Here is a 16,356-nt window from a genome sequence, read left to right on the forward strand (position 1 = left end):
GAGCATGGTAAATGTGATCTGCATAAAATACCAACTGAACTACCTTTGTATGTCTCATCTGTATACCTGCAGACACAAAAGTGAGCAGTTCAGTCATCCGCACCCAATACAGCTAGCCTTCAACATACTCTTACCTCTTTGTTGATTGATATCCAGAAATTTGACAAACTGACTTGTTGGAAAGGTGGCATCCTATGACGGTGCCACGTTGAATGTCCCTGAGTGCTTCCGTAAGGCCATTCTACCGACAATGTTTTGACTATGGAGATTGTATGGCCATGTGCTTGATTTTATACACCCGTCACCAACAGGTGCAGCTGAAATACCCGAATCCACTAATTTGAAGGGAAGTCCACATACTTTCGTATATATAGTGTACCTTAAGTGTTGGAATGGGTGCTTCAGAAATCAGTAGTACATCTCAACAATGAACTCTGGGAGCCTGAGAGAATGGAGATTAAAACTTGAACTCCAAATAGCAGGGTCACACAAAACTGGCATTTTCAAACGCATGCATTCTGACTGACTCAAGTCTTTATTCATTTCAAAGTGGAAACATAAAACGCATCAAGGCACTCAGGTGCAGAGGACAGCAAATACAGCTTCATTTCTCCTCTTAAGCAATAAATAAGTACTACTATGACTGTACTATTACTGTGTAAACGTGGTTAGTCCCATTGTACTAGGACTACCCAAAACCTAGTCAATACTGTTAAAAAGGCACTAACGTATACCATAGTATCTATAAATATCTGCCCCCTAAAAATATTTCATATCACACCAGACAGGACATTTTTTGCACTTCTGTAGACATTGTAAGACATTCAGTCAAAAGACAAACTCCTAAAACAATGTTGCAAATTACTTAATTTAAAAAAAGAAACCCTCATTCTAAATGTGCAGAAACTCAAACTATTTAGCTAGATTTTTGCTCATTATTGTCATCATCTTGCATGTCTGTAGACTACATGGATAGAGACGAGTCAAATACAATAGTAATGTGGGAAATTGCTTATCCGCTTATGGAAAATACACTATAAGTGCATCAACGCTAAACGCTTAGCTAGCTGAACTAAGTGTGCTGTTGCGTAATGTATAGAAGTGAAAGTACAGTACATGAAAGTACCGTGGACATGACGTAAAACCTCAAGTGTTGGCTGTTCACTTTTATTCCAATCATTAAATTCATATTGGTACCATGACAACTGACAAGAAAATACCTTTAAGTTAATACCAAACCAGTTGCCTGTTATTCTGCCATTCTACCTCACAGCATTAATCTAACCATTATTAAGTTGACTTTAAAAACAGAAAGAACCCCCCCCCCCCCCCTGAAAAAAGTAGAATATAGTTCTAGCATAAATTAATGTGTTGAAATGACATTCTATTCAACCTCCATGTCTGATACATCCAGCTCCCCGTCTGACTTCACTGGGGTGAGTTGCAGAGATTGTGAAGTTCCTGGCACTTCTGTTTCTGGGGCAGTATCTGTGGTCAGAGTCACCAACTCTTGGATCTCTTCAGCTGGGGGAGTAGGCTGCTTCTCGGCAACTAAAATTGAGGATCAATTCAATTTACAGGCATTTGAAAGCAATGAAGACAATTAGGAAATTATGCCAATCAGCGCCTAAAAATGAAAACCGGCCACCTGCCAAATGTAGGCGGACTTTAGCATTGGCGGGTAAGATGTCCATTTCACCAGCCACGTTGGTGGGTGGTCAGGGCTCCACAGTGTCACCATTTCACTTGCATGTGTGAATAAAAATAGATATATATTTAATTGTCAAGTAAGATCACATTTTAGCCAAATAAATGCTGCTGTATCGAGTTTAAGTATTTCTGCCATTTTGTTTCATAGCTGGTAAATTAAACTGCACAAGGTCAAACAACCGCACAAAACCTACTATTGCCTATCCCACGACAACACTAACTGGCTGGGGGCTGTGCTCACGTGACGAGCAAAACATTTTTAGTAGCACTGCGCATAGGTGTAAAAGTTGGTCTAATTTACTTTAAACAAAAGTCTACTGAAGTGAGACTTTGTTCTTCTGTTTCTTGGCTATTTACAAGCTAGGTTGTTTTTCAATGTTTGAGTATCAACTGTTTGGGAAGAGAAGACAAAGCAGCTACTAGTTGGACTCAATCTCACACAAGCATGACAAGTAGCATTACCACAGTAACATCTCGCCCTCTTAAGGATCAGACCCTTAATTTTTGCCTAAAATGACAAACCCAAATCCCAAACTGCCTGTAGCTCAGGACCTGAAGCAAGGATATGCATATTCTTGATACAATTTGAAAGGAAACACTTAAGTTTGTGGAAATTTGAAATTAATGTAGGAGAATAACACATTGGATCTGATAAAAGATAATACAAAATAAATGTTTTGTTTACATCTTTGAAATGCAAGAGATAAGCCACAATGCATTATTCCAGTTTAGGCGCAATTTGGATTTTGGGCACTAAATGGCAGCAGTGTATGTGCATAGTTTTAGACTGATCCATTGCATTACTGTTCAAAACGTATCAAGTCTGCTCAAAATGTGCCTAAATGGCTTATTGATACATTTGAGTACATAACCGTGCACTCTTCAAACAATAACATGGTATTATTTCAATGTAATAGCTACTGTAAAATGAACAGAGCAGTTAGCTTTAACAATAATTTATCTTTCTGCCCATATCAGATATGTCTGTGTCCTGGGAAATTCTCTTGTTACTTACAACCTCATGCTAATCACATTAGTTCAACCGTGAACATTGTCTCATCTGATATTTTGGTTAAATGTAATTAAACAAACAATATACCACATTACTCCTGCCTTGTTTTACATTTTAGTAGCATTGCAACGCATGCTCATCCGCTTGTGTTTTGTTGGTGTAATTTGTGTGAATATTTTTACTAAAAAAAAATCTGAGTGGGTGGTCGATTTATTTATTTATTTATTTATTTTTAAAATCAGTGGCTGGCGGTCAGTCAAGTTCCTCCACACAGATCGACAAACCATTTATGCATGGACCTCGTTTGTGCATGGGAGCATTGTCATGCTGAAACAGGAAAGGGCTTACCCCAAACTGTTGCCACAAAGTTGGAAGCACAGAATCGTCTAGAATGTCAGTGTGTGCTGTAGCGTTAAGATTTCCCATCACTGGAACTAAGGGGCCTGACCCGAACCATGAAAAACAACCTCAGACCATTAGTCCTCCACCAAACTTTAGTTGGCACTATGCATTGGGGCAGGTAACGTTCAAATGGCATCCGCCAAACCCAGATATGTCCGTCGGACTGCCACATGGGGAAGCGTGATTCATCACTCCAGAAAAGGCATTTCCACTGCTCCAGAGTCCAAGGGCGGCGAGCTTTACACCACTCCAGCCGATGCTTTGCATTGGGCATGGTGATCTTAGACTTGTGTGCAGCTGCTCAGCCATGGAAAGCCATTTGATGAAGCTCCCGACGAACAGCGGACACTGCTTCAAGAGGCAATTTGAAACTCGATATTGAGTGTTGCAACCGAGGACATTCAATTTTTACAAGCTTCAGCACTCGCCGGTCCCATTCTGTGAGCTTGTGTGGCCTACCACTTAGCAGCGGAGCCGTTGTTGCTCCTGGACGTTTCCACTTCACAATAACAGCACTGCCAGTTGACCGGGGCAGCTCTAGCAGGACAGAAATTAACTTGCTGGTAAGGTGGCATCCTATGACGGTGCCACGTTGAAAGTCACCGAGCTCTTCATTAAGGCCATTCTACTGTCAATGTTCGTCTACGGCGATTGCATGGCTGTGCGATAGATTTTAAACACACGAGTGAATTCGGCTATTTCAGCCACATATTTGAAGTTGTGTCCACATACACTATATATGCAGAAGTATCTTCTTGAGCTAAGTAGCTGTGTGAGCATTATACACTGCTCAAAAAAATAAAGGGAACACTTAAACACAATGTAACTCCCAAGTCAATCACACTTCTGTGAAATCAAACTGTCCACTTAGGAAGCAACACTGATTGACAATAAATTTCACATGCTGTTGTGCAAATGGAATAGACAATAGGTGGAAATTATAGGCAATTAGCAAGACACCCCCAATAAAGGAGTGGTTCTGCAGGTGATAACCACAGACCACTTCTCAGTTCCTATGCTTCCTGGCTGATGTTTTGGTCACTTTTGAATGCTGGCGGTGCTTTCACTCTAGTGGTAGCATGAGACGGAGTCTACAACCCACACAAGTGGCTCAGGTAGTGCAGCTCATCCAGGATGGCACATCAATGCGAGCTGTGGCAAGAAGGTTTGCTGTGTCTGTCAGCGTAGTGTCCAGAGCATGGAGGCGCTACCAGGAGACAGGCCAGTACATCAGGAGACGTGGAAGAGGCCGTAGGAGGGCAACAACCTAGCAGCAGGACCGCTACCTCCGCCTTTGTGCAAGGAGGAACAGGAGGAGCACTGCCAGAGCCCTGCAAAATGACCTCCAGCTGGCCAAAAATGTGCATGTGTCTGCTCAAACGGTCAGAAACAGACTCCATGAGGGTCCGACGTCCACAGGTGGGGGTTGTGCTTACAGCCAAACACCGTGCAGGACGTTTGGCATTCGGCAGAGAACACCAATATTGGCAAATTCGCCACTGGCACCCTGTGCTCTTTACAGATGAAAGCAGGTTCACACTGTGCACGTGACAGACGAGACAGGGTCTGGAGACGCCGTGGCGAAGGTTCTGCTGCCTGCAACATCCTCCAGCATGACCGGTTTGGCGGTGGGTCAGTCATGGTGTGGGGTGGCATTTCTTTGGGGGGCCGCACAGCCCTCCATGTGCTCGCCAGAGGTAGCCTGACTGCCATTAGGTACCGAGATGAGATCCTCAGACCCCTTGTAAGACCATATGCTGGTGCGTTTGGCCCTGGGTTCCTCCTAATGCAAGACAATGCTAGACCTCATGTGGCTGGAGTGTGTCAGCAGTTCCTGCACGAGGAAGGCATTGATGCTAAGGACTGGCCCACCCATTCCCCAGACCTGAATCCAATTGAGCACATCTGAAACATCATGTCTCGCTCCATCCACCAACGCCACGTTGCACCACAGACTGTCCAGGAGTTTTTTTGAGCAGTGTATTTGGGAACAAGAATGATGAGGTTGCGCAGAGACATACCTGAAGTAGCGGGGCTCTCATCAGCTTCAGGGGCAGGTGCTGGTTCTACGGGTGCTGGTTCTACAGGTGTTGGTGATGTTGGTATGGGTGCGTGTGAGGGCGTCTTTGCCTCAGCAGTGACCTCAGAGAGTCGGGGGGCTTGGGGTCTGGTCTTTCTCGCAGGATTCAGGACATAACAATATGCACATCTGAAGGCTGAAACGAGACACATAAACCACCATGCCCAAAGCGACTGTCAACTGAATGATTGTCATACATTTCCGTGTAGACACAGATTCATGTATAATGAAAATGAAACCAATGATATTCCAAGAAGAATTGAGTCAAAGACGCATAAACTCATCAGATCGATGGGTTACACTCGTTTGCATAGTCAATCTAGATGGGCTCTTTTTGCTTACAGAGGCTGGTAGTGGCAGAGGCTTTTAAGAGCCTGATGATATACGGCACTGCCAAATGCTAGAGGGCAAATGAAGGCGCAGTGTTTGATGGAGACTGACAGAGTCGTGTTTCTCTAAATCTTACCAACATATTCAAATTCCTCTTTTAATGCCATGCCGTTATGGGTGAGACACTGCTGGCATATGAGGGCATATCTGGAGGGAGAAAATAATCTGTTAGAATGCATACATGCAATGAAATTAAAGATAATTTAGCTGTATTTAAAACATAGCAATTGTCACTAGAAATACATTTAACTGTAAATTCCTATAGTGCTTACATCTGCACAAATACAGATTTGATTTCCAAAAGCAAATATTTGGGTGACACTCAAGCAGAAGCAACATTTTACCTATTCTGAGGGCCATCGCCAACAAAGTACTCAATGACCCTGTCCATGGTGCCTCTATCCCGGGGGAGAACAGGTCTGGCCAAGGGTGGGCCTGGAGGGTGCATTCCTGTTATGGCAAACACACATGCACATTAGCTGCACAAAGTCTGTTCTCAAACACAAATCGTCACACACTGCGCCAGAGGAGAAGAAACCAGACAAATCTACAGTTAGCAGCAGAGGACCATGATAAACGGTTGATACGGACAGGTTTTAATAATGACTTGGAAATGGATCTCACTTGCAAAGCACTTGAACGAGAATCCCTGCTGTGTTGCTGAGCAGTAATTAATATAATCTAACATCAAGAGCAATCATAGGAAGATGACTGGTCATTTCTGGGAGACTTGGCAAAGTCTCAGCTTCCTGCTGCTTATTCATTTACCAACATATGGAAACTCTGTGGTGACTCTTTCTATCAAATTGCTTTTCACTTTCAATTTTCCACAAAAGTGCCTGAGTTTCGAGCCATATGAAACATTTGCATGGTGTGCCTATGCCAAACGCAATTTCACCTGGCCAATAGAAAGGCATTTAGTAACATTTCAGTACCAATGCCCAGAGAACAAATGCCGGCCTACCTAATTAATCATAGTTAAAGTGATCTTGGCTCTTGTACACCTCAGTTGGCATTCCACATGGCAATTACACCACGTTGCTTTCTCTGGGAAAGCAAACAGTCTTTAACGGTTTGCCCTCTTTCGCATTTCCTATGAAGTGTCCAAGGCTAGACCGCATGTTTACATAAGAGTAAATATACACTTAACATAAACTGACAGTAGCTAGGTTTCCATCCAATGGGCGACAGATTTTAACGTTGTAAAATCTGCATAAAAACTACATAGGCGTTTTCCCACAAGATGACCCATCAAACGGACTTGTTGTGGATAAATGGTTGTGCGCGTTGATGTAGTGCACATAAAAATTACTTCTGCAGTTAAATTCCTATGTATCTAATAAAAAAATACAAGTTAAATGGTTTCAAATCGTATTTTCAACTCTACTACTGGTTGTCACAACAAATGTGTTGGAAAGCGAATGAGCCCACGCTGGTCTTCGCGCATGTGCTCTAGCCAACAGCGGATTTCAAATGACTGGGCAGGAGCGCAAGCATGGGTGGGCCTGGGAGAGCATAGCCAATCAGAATTAGTCCCCCCCCCCCCCCCCACAAAAGGTCTTTATTACAGACAGAAATACTCCTGTTTCATCAGATGTCCGGTTGGCTGGTCTCAGACAATCCCGCATGTGAAGATGCAGGATGTGGAGGTCCTGGGCTGGTTTAGTTACACATGGTCTGCACTTGTGAGGCTGGTTGGACGTACTGCCAAATTCTCTAAAACAACATTGTAGGCAGTTCATGGTAGAAAGACTAACATTACATTATCTGGCAAGAGCTCTGGCAGACATTCCTGCAGTCAGCATGCCAATTGCAAAAGTGTGGCATTGTGTTGTGTGACAAAACTGCACATTTTAGAGTGGCCTTTTGTCCTCAGTACAAGGTGCACCTGTGTAATGATCCTGCAGTTTTATCAGCTTCTTGATATGACACACACCTGTCAGGTGGTTGGATTATCTTGGCAATGGGAAGTCTCACTAATAGGGATGTAAACAAATGTGCCCAATTTGAGAGAAATTAGCTTTTTATGCGTATAGAAAATTTCTGCGATCATTTATTTCAGCTCATTAAACCAACACTCCACTTGAAATTATACTGAACAAAAATATAAACGCATCTGTAGCCTAATGAAGAAAAAAAAATTCCAGAGTTGTAGTGTGAATACCAAACAACATATCACGTGACTCTAAGTTTACTTCTATATAATATTAGATCAATATATGCGCATTAAGGCATATCCACCACCATTTCTTGCATAATTAATTTTACAGACAAAAAGACACCACCTTGTCTAGTTACACATGGTTACAGATTACACATTTGTCTACATTTGGAAAGTTTAAGGCCTGTCTTTCAGGCCTGTCATGACTTCTTTTAATCCTACATGTACTTCACTCGTATAAAAAGGTTTGATGGAAACCTGGCTAGTGTCCGGTTTATTTTGGAATCACCCTTGGTCATGAGAAATCTTAAAGTTTTTTTTTTTTTTTTCCTTAATTGGAACAAATTGTATGCTGCAAATGGCCCTAAAATCTAGGTACAATTTCACACCTATTGACTTTGTTAACCATTTATCGCCTCCTCTGGAACAAGCTTGACCTTCGGTTTGTTTTACAGCAAACCCTACCATAATGGATTCGAATACTACACTTAATTGGTCATAACTACCTAAAACAAACTGTCATACCGGTACTGTAATAAAAAAAGTAATTTTTTTGTAATTTTTTTTTTTTTATAAAAAATTTGAGTCTCATCCCTGAAGGACTGGTGAGACAGGGATGGGTAAATCACCTTAAAAATCGACCACATTATGATGTGGTCCCCGTGTGCAGCTAACTCACCCACTCCTGGAACAGGTGTGCCAGGGGTCATGGGCCTCTTCATCAAGCTCTGCTGAGCAGCCTCAGCAGACAGGATTCTCTCTGGGGGTCCTCCAGGAGCTGAGTGGAGGGGCGGTCCTGCATGGGTGGCCCCTGGTGCCAGAAGAGGACGTGCTGCAGCAGGAGTCACCGCCACCGGGGGCCGAGGAGTGACATTCCGCTGACGGAGTTCTAATGGAGGAAACAATGCAGGGATTATGTTTATCAGTGGTCTGCAACGCAAGCACATGAAAGGCCTTAAAATATCTAGCCAACTACATTACCTTGGCCAGGTTTTGGAGTCATAGGTGTTCCACTTGGAATGGATTCAGGCACCTTCAAATTGGAAACAAGATTAAGAAGGATACTTTCAAGGTTAATTATAGCGGCGGCGGGGGGGTTCAAAGAATTAGTGGGCTCAGAGGAAGATGGAATACTCACCTTTGTCTTTGAATCAGGATCAAATCTCTCCAGAATAATTTTTGCGGTTTTATATGTTTCAGTTTCCATCACCTCTAGAAGCTGTTGAACAAAAGCAGTTCATATTTTCAATGTAAAAGGAAATGAAAAGGGCAAATAAAGCACAAATTGAAAGTCAGGTTGATTTGTGACACCTGTTAGGTTATTTAAAAAAAAAAAAAAAATTAATTAAAAAGTTAAATTCAGTCAAACATCATAGTATTCGTCTTCAGGCAAGCATTGGAGTATTGAAGCAAGGATTTGTGTTCCAGTTAACCCCTTTGACTACGCAGGTTTTTATTCAAGACACTTGTGTTTGATCTGTTAATTGACTAATGATGTTATGACATGTCACCATTCCATACATTTAATTCTGTTCAAATCCAATGAGTAATGAAGACAATGATGACTAATGTCGTACCTTCCATATCATCATTAATCAAATTAAAAAGAGCATGTGAACACACTAATTGATTTCTTGAAATAATGAACTGCTTTAAAAACAGGTGGGTCCTACGACCCACATCTATCCTGTCATGCATCTGCACAGATCCGGGCCCATAAACACAAAGCGTCTCAGAGTAGGCGTGCTGATCTAAGACCTGTTCATACAAATCTTATTCATTATGATCTAAAAGACTAGACTGATGCTAGATCAGCACTCCTACTCTGAGAAGCTTTGTGGATACAGGCCCAAGTCTTTACAATGCCTGGAAAAATGTAAAACATATCAATATGATGCGTTGGTGTTTGAAGTATGTGGATATTCTCAACTAGATGTTTCTTCTCCAGTCTTATGAAACTCCACAAAATGAGCTACCTACAAAAGTCAAAATGGCAGCCAGACCGACATTCTATCACTGCATTGTTAAATGTTTTTGAAAATAAGTGTCCGTAGTATGCCTACACCCTTTAAAAAGGCCCAATGCAGCCATTTTTATGTTTTTTTTGTGTTTTTTTTACATCAATATCAAATCATTTCTGGTTACCAATTAAGTATCTTATTGCGATAGATTTCCATTAAAAAAAAACAATGGGCAAAAATAGCTTTTTAGCAAAACTATTGCTCAATAAATAATTTTGTTAGGGCTATCTGGGGCTGGTTTGAGTGGGGAGGGGAAAACCAAAAACTAGCTTTTGGCAGAGAGGTTTGTAGCTTGGTATAGTGGGGCGGCAGGTGGCCTAGTGGTTAGAGCATTGGGCCAAGGATATGGCTCCGTCGAGGTTGCGACACCAGGAATTAAAGAGTGTAGCAAATTCGGGGGCCTGACAAGGTAAAAAAATCTGTTTTTCTGCCCCTGAACAACGCAGTTAACCCACTGTTCCTAGGCCAACATTGCAAATAAGAATTTGTTTAACTGACTTGTCTAGTTAAATTAAAAATAAAATAGTTCTATTAACCAATTTACTGCATGGTGATGTCACCATGGAAAGCAGAAACTCCCGCCAATGAAAAACTGCTGATTAGAAGGTCCTGCGTAGATTGTATTTTCAACAAGCAACTATCAGGAAATAACGCTGATCAAAAATGTTAACACTTTTACAGTCTTAGTTTAATCAGCTGTACAATCTGATATAAAACTGAAATTATTGACTGCATTGGGCCTTTAAAGCTGGAATCTTTAATGGTAAAACAGCCCTGTCAGTTTGCGATATTACACCGACGAAGTTAAAACGGTGGTCGGTGTTTGAATTATGTACTGCATAAATATTTTGCAATGCTGCACGACGCTCCTCAGCTCAGCAACCAATAGAGAAGCTAGGTGTTTGAGCAACTTCATTTCAGGGAAATATCAAATAATGCTAATTGTTTACGAAAAATAAGAATTACACACCCTCCTTCAATAATGGAGTGTGAAAATCCATCAGCCATAATTATTGAAAGTTATTAGTCATGAGATGACAAGCAATTTCTCAGATTTATTTCCTTCTAGCAGAGTGCTTAAGCAAGTAAAGTCTTAATGCCAATTAATGGCTGCATGCATTGATTTTAGATTATTTATTAGGTGTAGCAATTATTTAAGCAAAGTGCTATAAAAACTCAATAGCAAGGCGCCACATGTAGACTACTGCAATACTTAGGTACGACACCTTGTAAGTGTTCATCTCAATATAGAGGAAAATGCCAGATTAAGCCCATTTAAAATAAGTTACAGGATGTGAAAATGGATAAGGATTTTTTTGAAGTGCAGACATCTCAGCTCTTTCATATGACACCGTCACAAATGATTAGGGGATCCACATTGTTTTTCACCCTTTTAAAGATAAGGGATCAGCTATGGTGGGATTCTAAAAAAGTGAACTTACCATTTTTCGTTTTTGTGATTTGAGGTCCTCCAATTTTTCATCTGAAACAAAAAACGACATTTGAGTGATTACACCAAAAGCAGAATGTCAAGTAAAATTGTATTAGTCACATGCGCCAAATACAACAGATTTAGCAGACCTTAGTGAAATGCTTACTTACGACCCCCTAACCAACAATGCAGTAAAAAAAAATAAAAGACTACATATAGATAACAGAGATTAGCAGCGGTGTCATAATAATGATGAGGCAGAGGTAAATAAAGTTCAAAGCACATACTGTTTTTTTCTGTTCTTCTTTTAAAAAGAGTGAGCAGCCCCTTTCGAAGGAGCCATACACTGTTGAAAGAAATATTAGAACCTCAATTGCAGGTTCAGTAACAAACTATTAGTAGTTATAGCAATCCATTTCTTTAGAAACGTTTTTAAACAGCTATACTTACAATAGTGGAAATACAACAAAAGGAAGGACCAATATGACCTTTCCAATCATCTGTTCAGGGAGGTACCAAAGATACACAATTATGCTAGCCATCAGGTAAAGAAGAGATGAGTACTGAAGCAGTCTCCACACCCATAACTTCAACTGTTTTTGATACAGTTCTTGACATTCCTCACAAGCCTGGATATCCTGTAAAAAACAATGATCATGTTCCTCAAAAACAAACAAAAAAAAACATTGAATATAGCCCAGCTCTCCCTCTATAAACTGACAAGTTTAGTACTCCCAAATTATAATACTAATATCAGAACTTTTAGTTATCCAACATAACCCTATGGCTACAATTATGTCAATACTGTACCTCGTGTGTATGATGAATACATAAACAACCAGCATAAAGCCAAATATCAATACAATATAAGTGTTGGAACCTGGACTGTGGCGTAACATTTGGAAACATGACTTTTCCATCCTTCCTCATGTGATCTTGACAAAACCCTGTGTATTCAATGCAGGCTTAAATCAGACTGCATTGCCAACTTATCTTTCCTTTATATTTAGATGGAAAGGAAACACCTTTGGTTCTCGGTGTTGATTAACCTCACCCCCAAAAATATCAGTTGGTGGACAGCGTAGCGACCTATCCTCCGCTGGTGCTAGGAAACATTTGTGTCTGTCACTCCACTGGACATTGGTTCCAGTGGTCTAAATCTCGAGCGAGACAGGATCTGTATAATGTAATAAGGTCAATCTCTAGTCTAGAGCAAGTTCCCAAAATACTCTCGATCAACTTCATCTTGAGGGAGTGTAGCCTCTGAGGCTAAATATATTTTTTCAAAAAGCAGAAACACATACCTTATCAATTCCTTCCAAAACCTCTACAGTTGATGGCTTAGTCTGTCCAAAGAAAAATAAATGAGATACAATTAGAGATTGAAGACATACATTGAGTTCAGTTTTAAGAAAGCAGGGTACCATCCATAGGTTATGATCATTGAAGCATAGGCTTATTTTCTGGAATTTTGAGAGTCCCTACATTGTCTTCCAGTTTGCATAAATTCAAAGTACTGCATGTTCCCACCAAATGTTCCCATTCAGAACACAACTTGTGTGAAAAATAGTACTGTCCATTCATCTAGATATGCAGATTGTTGCTTCTCTTTGAGAAATGCAAGAGAAGTATTGCGTCATTGTAGTATTTAAAAAAAAAATTAAAACTTGTGATGAACAAAACTTTATTCAAAAGCACTTGCATTTCCACTTGTTGTATAAAATATGCTGTTCCTAAATTACAGGACATAGCTGGGGCCACTAATACAAATAAATGCACTCGCTGTTGTACATCACTTTGGATAAAATTGTCTGCTAAACCGTATATAGGCCTTTAGTATCATCATTACATTTATCATTATCATGTTGATACGATAAAAATGCCATTGTCCATTACCCCATAAAACAGAATTTGTTTTTAGGAAGTGCTAAATAGCAAAGCAATAACATGTGAAAGCAGAGGTTTTTGTATCTTTCCAGTCCCATGCATGGACATATTGCACTAAACAGAGCTCAAACAAGTGAACGATCACTAGACTTGAATTACATATCAGCCAATGAGTATCACCCACACATTCTCCTCTATACTAGAAGAAAATGACAATGTTATTTCAGACATATGCACTGCCAAGTAATGTAGACAGACCGAGTCAACGAATCCCTTTCACGATTTAACATCCAATGAAAGATATTCAGTAATGTCAATAACACCACAGCAGCTTATGCATAATACATCTTGTGTGTTTGTGAGCATTGCAGAACACTTTAATGCTGCACTATTTAAATGTCAAACAAGTTACGGCATACATTCTATAGCAGGGATGGGCAACTGATGGGGGTGGGGGCCACACATTTTGAACTCACAGGACCTGCAGTGGCTCGTGGGTCTGCATACCCCACAGCCATAACCACACACACAGTCAACTGATTTGTGCAGATAAACTACTTCACTCTTAACTAAATGCATTATCCTAGTACCTAGGACAAGCCCCTAAGTGAAATTTGGTTGCTCTCCCCTCTGGATAATTTTTTTGTTTTAAAGTATATTTCTACACATTTTTTCCATGTGGTGTATAGAAAGTTTTAAAGCAAAAAAATATAATAAAGCAGTTTAACATCGAATTTCCTGCAATTCCACAAATTTTGCCATGCTAAAGTAAAGACTTTGTGCATCTCTCGGCGATGAACTACCGCTTCCCTGGGTCATTTCATGTGTGTATCTGAGCTATTGCAGTTTAAGCAGGCAGCAGTTGGGCCGGTATGACGTAGCATTACGATAAGGCTGCGCTCACTACACTGGAAGTAAACAGGAATAGGCCTTTAAGATCTCAAAAACATCTATCATACATGTCAGATTTCAATACTGGCCCATGTCATAATGCAGGTTGAACATGGTGAGAATGTAGACTCCTAAATTGACAGTGCAGTTTATTTAGATGATTTTACAGCTAACTAGCTACTTCACTTGCAGATATTGACTTTGGTATTATTGCGTGTGGCTACGTACCTAGCTAGCTAGCCCATAGAGAGCATTGCCAGGTTTTGTAGTAAACTTCAGCTGCAACAGATTTCCACAACAATTTTCACATTGCTACCAACCTTATAAATGACAAAATGAAAGATATTGTCCTCACATTAGTGTTATGGAACAGTGTAAATGATAGGAATTTTTCCTTTAATAGGTTATCACAGAGACTGACAATTTTTTTTAAATCAATGGGGTCCCCTGGAAGTCAGGGCCCTGGGCACATGCCCAGTCAGTATAAGGCCATGAGTATTACAAGTTTAGATAACAGGCTAGACTAACTTCCCAATCAACATTTTTTTAGCTGACATGGGTATTTGAGTGACCAACATCAGCTAAAAACTGATGCACAACCAAATTTCAAAATTGCACCTTGTGTATTCTACCTCTAAACTGAGAGCCAACTAAGTTCCTAAAAATATATTTAATACGTATTCAATCCATACATATCAGTGGAGGCTGATGAGGGGAGGACGGCTCACAATAATGGCTGGAACAGAGCGAATGGAATCAAACACACTGAAGCTATATACTTGTGGCATTGTATCAAATGCAACCTTTTCCACTCCGGCCATTACCACAAGCCCAGCCTCCCCAATTAAGGTGCCACCAACCTGTGATACATATCACCAAGAGGAAAACACAGGTTATGCCATACATACCCTAAACCGGGATATTACAACCCCCATGTTGAGGACAAAATGAAGTCAGTCTTTTTAGAGCCCTCTGATTTTCCAGTGGAATCTCTTCACCTGCTGACAAAAATGTACTGTTAGCTAATACTGCTCAGTCTACATTCCTATCAAAACAAAATATAAGCAACCAATGATTGTGCAAGGAAGGTAGCTGATGATAATGCATGGGTATCAAATTTACTGACACTGTAAATTCACTTGAGTGTGGGACTCAAAGATCCATAACGTTCCCAACTTTTGAAAGCATTATTCTTGATTTACATATTGGTTAAATTACATACATTAGCTAGTTAATCCCAAAGTGGGTCACATGACGCATGTGTTTACCTGTCCAGGATTCATCAAGAGTGTAGCGTATGTTTTGAAGCGAGCAAGCAACAGTTCGATGCGTGTCCAAAGGCACAATAACAGAACAATTTACTATTTTGGAATGTATAGGCTCTAGCTAAGCTTCGAATAAACTAACTATAGCAGACGCACCGCACTGACGTTTGATACCTCGCTCGACCACAACGAGTTGCTGTGACGCTAGCACCACATTACCTAGTTTAATTTACGATGCATTTCTTAAATTGGTTGACGGCACCGTTCACATTGCCCAGAAAAACAAAATGCACATTGTGACATAGTCAACCAAATGTGTGCATGAAATAGCTCAACGGCACACTGCGCTGGAGTTAGCTAAGTACTAGTTAGCATGCACAAGCTAATTTAGCTAGCTAACTAGGGCTTGGCTCATGGGCAGAAGTGTTCAGCATCAAGCGACATAACTCGCTAGCCAATTCGACCTTCTTGCAGAGAAGGGGAAAACTATCCAGTTAGCTACTAAATTGACCAACTCAAAAGTGTCAAGTTGCAGCGTTCTAGCCATCGTTGTTCCAGTTAGCAACTTTAGCTTCATGCAACTTTAAACTAGCAGTCGCTATTTCAGCTAGACACTTTATCGTAAATGCGATTCAATATCAAGGAACACACTTTTTTCTGCTAGCACTGGCGTTGAACTAATTTTGAAGCAATTTACCTGGACAGTATTAATGTCCGAAGTTCATCTGTGACTGAAACACAATTACCACTATATTGTTGCTTATATATTAGGAGCGGAAGAACATGCGCGGCCCATTTCTGACGTCAGAAGACACGCAAAAACGTGCCCCTAACCGCAGATCCAGGGTCGGTTTATGTGACTTCACATAATACCGCCTGCGCTGTAACGTTGACCATGCTGGCTTCACCACGTGACAGAGGACTTCGTGTCAGTGAAAAAAAATGTAGCAAACTCGTAATGGCTCCTCCAAACTGTAACGTGTTGCCATAAGAGCATGTTGTTTTACTAAGTGCAAAGTGATTGGACACAATTGGGCTAATTTGGCTACCCCATACCTCCATTTCTAAACAATCAGCCCATAAAAATGCAAGATACATTTGAATA

General features: G+C 40.7%; 1 protein-coding gene across 4 annotated transcripts; it reads right to left on the minus strand.

Moving 5' to 3' along the window:
- Positions 1-512: 512 nt before the first annotated feature.
- lnpa (limb and neural patterns a) lies at positions 513-16,094 on the minus strand. Of its 4 annotated transcripts, none has more exons than XM_036974457.2 (13): positions 15,255-16,094; positions 14,895-14,984; positions 12,513-12,554; positions 11,659-11,846; positions 11,496-11,554; positions 11,219-11,259; positions 8,894-8,974; positions 8,737-8,788; positions 8,435-8,644; positions 5,939-6,044; positions 5,671-5,741; positions 5,146-5,340; positions 513-1,551 (listed from the first exon to the last, which is right to left on the minus strand). In XM_036974457.2, exons 2-13 carry the CDS (start codon positions 14,919-14,921, stop codon positions 1,385-1,387), a joined length of 1,239 nt encoding a protein of 412 aa, XP_036830352.1. In that variant the 5' UTR covers positions 14,922-14,984; positions 15,255-16,094; the 3' UTR covers positions 513-1,384. The 4 variants fall into 4 exon arrangements, with proteins under 4 accessions (XP_036830352.1, XP_036830350.1, XP_036830351.1 ...); XM_036974455.2 differs by having other exon boundaries at positions 14,895-14,987; positions 15,949-16,091; XM_036974456.2 differs by having other exon boundaries at positions 15,949-16,086.
- Between the last annotated feature and the right edge of the window lie 262 nt (positions 16,095-16,356).

This window comes from Oncorhynchus mykiss, chromosome 3 (assembly GCF_057628025.1).
Source record: "Oncorhynchus mykiss isolate SJ-2025 chromosome 3, ASM5762802v1, whole genome shotgun sequence".
NCBI lineage: Eukaryota > Metazoa > Chordata > Actinopteri > Salmoniformes > Salmonidae > Oncorhynchus > Oncorhynchus mykiss.

Excerpts from the sequence above, each read along its gene's own strand:
- lnpa (XM_036974457.2), bottom strand. The coding sequence starts at position 14,921 with ATGGGGGTTGTAATATCCCGGTTTAGG. Across the intron at positions 11,555-11,658 it reads TTTGTTGTATTTCCACTATT|TGTATGGCTCCTTCGAAAGG; the intron begins GTAAGTATAGCT and ends TTCTTTCAACAG. Across the intron at positions 5,341-5,670 it reads AGAGGAATTTGAATATGTTG|CCTTCAGATGTGCATATTGT; the intron begins GTAAGATTTAGA and ends GTCTCGTTTCAG.